Source organism: Leguminivora glycinivorella, chromosome Z (genome assembly GCF_023078275.1).
Source record: "Leguminivora glycinivorella isolate SPB_JAAS2020 chromosome Z, LegGlyc_1.1, whole genome shotgun sequence".
NCBI classification, from domain to species: Eukaryota; Metazoa; Arthropoda; class Insecta; order Lepidoptera; family Tortricidae; genus Leguminivora; species Leguminivora glycinivorella.
In genome coordinates this window covers 36798086-36803765 of record NC_062998.1, presented here as the reverse complement: position 1 = coordinate 36803765, position 5680 = coordinate 36798086, and the positions used below count along the sequence as shown (strand labels likewise).

General features: G+C 34.7%; 1 protein-coding gene across 1 annotated transcript; it reads right to left on the bottom strand.

Annotated features, from left to right (window-relative positions):
- Positions 1-1803: 1803 nt before the first annotated feature.
- Positions 1804-5350, bottom strand: LOC125241543 (lysophospholipase-like protein 1). Its single transcript, XM_048150072.1, has 4 exons — positions 5134-5350; positions 4072-4338; positions 3602-3745; positions 1804-2140 (listed from the first exon to the last, which is right to left on the bottom strand). The coding sequence occupies exons 1-4, from the start codon at positions 5213-5215 to the stop codon at positions 1944-1946; spliced, it is 690 nt and encodes a 229-aa protein (XP_048006029.1). The 5' UTR covers positions 5216-5350; the 3' UTR covers positions 1804-1943.
- Between the last annotated feature and the right edge of the window lie 330 nt (positions 5351-5680).

Genomic DNA, 5680 nt, shown 5'->3' with positions numbered 1-5680 from the left:
TAGGTTTGATACCCTAGACGAGTTTAAAAGGGGAGGTAAAGGTGACATATAGGTATTATGGGTTGTTTTCTCGCCTGAAAGCTACACGGAGGGCCAGGGGAGGAAAAACTAGGGTTTAAGTTTAGTTTTAAGTTATTTTTTCCTTTATTTGTTGATTTTATTGTGTTTAATTTTTTTGTAATTTTATCCAGAATACACGTTGGTTTCTTTTGCTGAAAATTTCCTTTTTTTATGAGAAATGTGATGGCATTTTCCGATAGACAGTAAAATTAAATGTCAAATAAGGCCACATAGTCATACTTTTACTTATATAATATTAAGGGTAATACCGCTTGAACTCAAACGACTGAGAGGTGCGGTTTTTTTGACCCAGTATTAAAAAGTAATCGTAAAATCAAAACGATTGGACTTCGGTCGTTATACACATTAAATTCTTAAAATTAAGTTATAATTACAATCATCACTTTTAGCCACTTTTCTGAAAACATAATTATTCAATAAAAGTCAGGATAAGATTTAAGAGCTTATTTATTATTAATAATGCGTAACGGCGTAAGTATATGCAGCGCCTGCAAATACACTCAGCGTCAAAAAAAATCACACATCTCAAGCGTTTGCTTTAAAGCAGTATTGACCCACATATTACAGCAAATTTCTAATTTCTATTTTTTTGCTATGTGCTGTATTGTATTGTTATTTATTTTTTAGTTTCACAGTGCCTTGGTTTTACTGTTATGCTATGTAACTTATTTGAATAAAATATAAATGACATAAGGAAAAGTAGTTATGACTATGTGGAGTATGTGGCCTCCTTTGAATTTAATTTGATAATATTACTCTGTATCGGAAAATGTTATAACATTTATTACGCTTCCCATAAAGTAATAAACAAGTAATGTAACTTAGTATAAGTTTAGTTTCATTGCATTAGGTTTCAAGACAATAATTATTATTTAAAAAAAAGAAAATTTTCAGCAAAAGAAACCAACGTGTATTCTGGATAAAATTACAAAATAATTAATATACTCAATAAAATCAACAAATAAAGGAAAACTAAACTAAAACCCCCTTTCAGGCGAGAGAACGACCCTTTTAAACTTATCTATAGGGTATCACACCTTAGGAAGCACTCATATCGCATCCCCATTATTGATTTTAAGAAAATGGTAGACATTCTTAAAGGACATTAATTGTACTTTCAAATGATACCAATATTAATAGCTTACTACTATGGCTAAATGATTTATATAACATATTTTTTATCTAAGAGGCCTTTTTATTGCCTTTTTGAGTGATAAAAGTAAAAAAATATTTTTGCATTATTATTTTTTGAAAAATAACTATAAAACTATACTTTTAACGTAATACCACTTGTCAGCAGTATACTCTCCAGTCACATCAACTTTTTACTCTGGCCGCTCTACTAATAGGTATTATTTGTATTAAACATTGCCAAAAAGTTGAGGTTATAGTTATAGTGCGTATTATATTTTTTGATATTAATTTATATCATTTCATTTCCAATCAAGTTGTTCTTAGCTAGCTGTTACCTAAATAAATAAGTATAATAGGTATCAAACAGTTATCAGTAGCATGGTGTGAAAGTATTAGGTAGATAGATAGAATAAAGTAGAAATACAAAGTTGGTACAAAGTGCCAAAAAGGTGTACACACTTTAATGGACGACGTGAACCATTGGCCAATTTGGGAATCTGAGACGTTGGCAAAAATTACTTGCCATAAACAAACAGTTAGGTAAAGGTAGCTTCTTTTAGGTTTAAAGTGATATAACCATTGTTTATTTATAATATTTTTAATATCTAATATCAGTATTTGGTATAGTATAACCGGTATAACCATATCAAAATCAACAACGTTGCATTGAATGTACAGTTGCACAAAAAATAATTCACATGATACATATTATATCAATATCATGCAATTCACACATCAGGCAGATGTTTCTCAATAAAATCCTTTATGAGATGAAGCCCTCGTTTATTGGGCTGATGTCCCAGCCTCTCCAAAACGTGAAACTGACTTGGAACCCCAAGTGTTTTCAGTTCATTGAACGTGGCCCGGCCCCACTCCAGCGGCACCACGTCGTCGTTGTCGCCGTGGCATTGCAGCAGAGGTGGTACTGAAATGATCACAACTTTATTATACATTTATCTTATCTCATGTCTCATGGGACTTTCAAATAGGTACAGACACCAGCAATAACGCCGTGTCTTGCGTGGGTGACGGTCGCGCGACCGTCGCCGTCGCGTCTCATCGCATCGTCTACTTCCATATCGATAAGGTTTGATTTCGTATGCGTCGCATCGCCGTCATATGCCGTCGTAATATGTTACATGTCTGAAATATCTGACACGGTACAATGTGTAGAGCCATAAGAACATGTCACATCTTTGCAGCATTCGAAGAGTATATGTTACTACTGGGGACTGCACAGCTATGGTCATGGACTTTAATTGTTGAGCCACTTCTAGCTCATTATCATATTAGATACATCATATAATACTTATTAAAATAACAATATTAGTGTGATACCTACAAGGCTCAACAATTTAAGTCCTTGAGTGTACAAAATTACGATTTTATTTCACTAATAATAAAATATACTTATCCAACGTAAATAATAGCAGATTTCACAAAGCATACTTCATATTTAAGTAACTACGTAATTAAAATAAGCTTCCACGATAGATAAAAAAAAATGCAACTTTACCCCCAGGGGAAATTAGGACTTATTAAGATGTAATTGACACATGTTATAAAAAACTCATTGCACATGCATTTACTCTATAATTTAAACGATATGATACATGTTTATTATTCCTTCTAAACATGTATTACATAATTTATACTCTCAGAAGTTTTTCCGACTAGGACCCTAAATATTTGACAACGTTTTACGAGCCTCGATTGACCCCGTGACCGCGGTTCTAGAATCACACACCTTACAACTCGTCTAGGCCACTAAATCTAGTAATAACAAAACATGTATTATGTACTCAAGCAAAACATGTTGAAGAGAAAGGAGGCACTAAAAAAACTTTTATACAGTCACCTGCAGTAATATGTATTGTTATTCAATAGACAGCAAAAATATAGTAACATGATTTTATTTATAGAGTCATAACAGCGTACCGCATATTTTTGCTGTCTTCGAACAGTAACATATGTGAGTGTGCACGGGAAAAGTCCCACTTTGTCGATTGCTATAAAGCCTCTTTGTCAGTTTATTCATATACAGATACAAGTGGTAACCGACACAGTAGGACGTTTTACCACACCTCGGACACTAGCGATCAAATGTATGAAAGAGGCGCGTTCCTAGCACACAGTCTAAGCTCGTGTAGGTGAACGCGTACTAAGCTTGTATGAGTGAGATATGACAGGTCGACTGGTCGCGTTTTTGACAGGCGGTAACTGTGAGGTAACCAAGAGGGGGTGGGCGGCAATTTCAGCGGGGAGCGGGAGTGGCCATACTGTACAATAGTACTCTTTATTATACTGTGGTTTTACTAAACACAATCACATATTATTGCAGGTGACTGTACCTAACTACTAAAAAATAACAAAAAAATCTACTTACATGAGGCACTGGATGTATTTTTTAGCTCTTGGTACACAATTGAGCCATTATTGAGAAAAGAGCTGAACACAAAGGCTCCAGCAAGATTTCTGTCCCACCTATAGGCAGTGTGGAATGACAGTGAGCCACCCATTGAAAATCCACCTACAAAACAACATGTTGAATATTGAATCACATTCATAACTTGATTCTATTTCAATTCAGATAATTATTTTCATATTAATATATAGTTTTTGAGGGAAGAAAGTTATACAATATCCAAATAACATTTTTAATTTTTAGTAATAGCACATCTCGGACACTGGCAATGAAATATATGGAAGAGGCGCATTCCTAGCACTCATTCAAAGCTTGTGTATGTGAACGGCACCATGCTTGTATGAGTGAGATGTGACAGGTCGACTGTTTGCGTTTTTGACAGGCGATAAATGTGAGGTAACTGTATCATATAATAATATAAAAAAAATTACCTATAATTATTCTGTTGCTAGGTATTCCTAATTTATTTTCACTTAGTATGAGATTCTTAACCTCTACCTCTATTCTAGATATTGATTCAAGTTTTTCAGGAGCATTGATAGATATATCAGCACGGTCGAACCAAACATTGCTCATGGCACCTCCGTTGGGAGTGTAAGGTTGCAGTGGAGCAGTTGGAAACATCACCTTGATGTGTGGAAATGTAAAGTTTCTTGTCAGTATATTTACCCACTCTTTAATATTTCCACCTGAATCACCTGAAAATTAAATCTTGTTAATAATGTATCATCTTCTTCATAGCGTTATTTTGGCAATTGTCCACAGCTCAAGAGAGACTAGAGTCTGCTTTGACAATTAAACTTTTAGACTCATTCTTATGACAGTGATTGCCAACTGACCTTCTAACTCAGAGAGTAAAATTGGTATTATTGGGATTAGACTTATTTCTTTAAAAAGTTTTCCTTTACTAATACATACTGGCAAATATCAAATAGCATTTTGTACATAAGATAGGAAAAACTTGAACCTGCAACCTCAAGATTAAAAGTTGCATACTCTTAACTGTAGACTACCAGGGCTTGTAGGCCTACTGAATTATTTACAATCTACATCTTAATATTTTTCTATTCTTGCTACATTGCCATTTAGGGGTACATCATACTCTTTATTTCACTGACTCAAATAAATTTAATTCTGTCAGGTTAGCTTTCAAACCTTAGCCATTCTGATCTGCCGAGGGGGCTGTGTGACTGCCCGTCCCATGCTATGTCTGATGGTGAGTTCACACTTATGGTTCACAGACATTTTAGTAGTCGTTCCAGCCCGCCAGCTTGTGTCCACCGAGCATTTACATTTAGAAAACATTAATTTGCATTTATTCATGTGTCTCGTTATTCGTCCGTTTGAAACATATAAGCACTCGCAGACACCATGTAAATACAACACTGATCATCAATATAAACTAGTCAGATAAGAGATTCTAGGGCCAGAGGCCTCATATGATTTTAGGGAGCAATCTTAATCTTTATACATAATTTAAATAAAATTCTTACCCGATCCATGAAAAAATATTACAGTCGCTGTGTGCTTGGCGCCTGTAGGTTTAGTCAAATGTAAAGCACCAAGTCGAGACATATTTTAATTTTAATAAACTGTATTGTACAACTCAAGTTCACTAATAAACTCGAAATTACTTATTATTGTGTTTGTTGATAGAGAATAATTATTTTCTAACCTCAAAAATTTCTTTGACTTTTTGCTTTTGACGTCTTGCCGGACGTCACGGGGGAGTCGGAGGACGTTCTAAAATGTATGTATGCGTATCAAAGAATATAATACTCATTAGAATATAATGCTCGTAAGTGTTCAAATACATAATATATTATGTATTTTTAATGATGATCCAGTAGTTGTTTAATTGTTATAAAAGTTTTGATTTTAAGAATTTTCGACTTAGGGTGCGCGCCCACGGGCGACAAAGTTGCTCGGCGACTTACGTATTATTTGTATGAAAAGTTGCGTCGCTTCGTGTGCGCACTTTCATACTAGCCCATGGTCGCGACAAAAAAGTCACTTCGAAAAGTCGCCCGTGGGCGCACC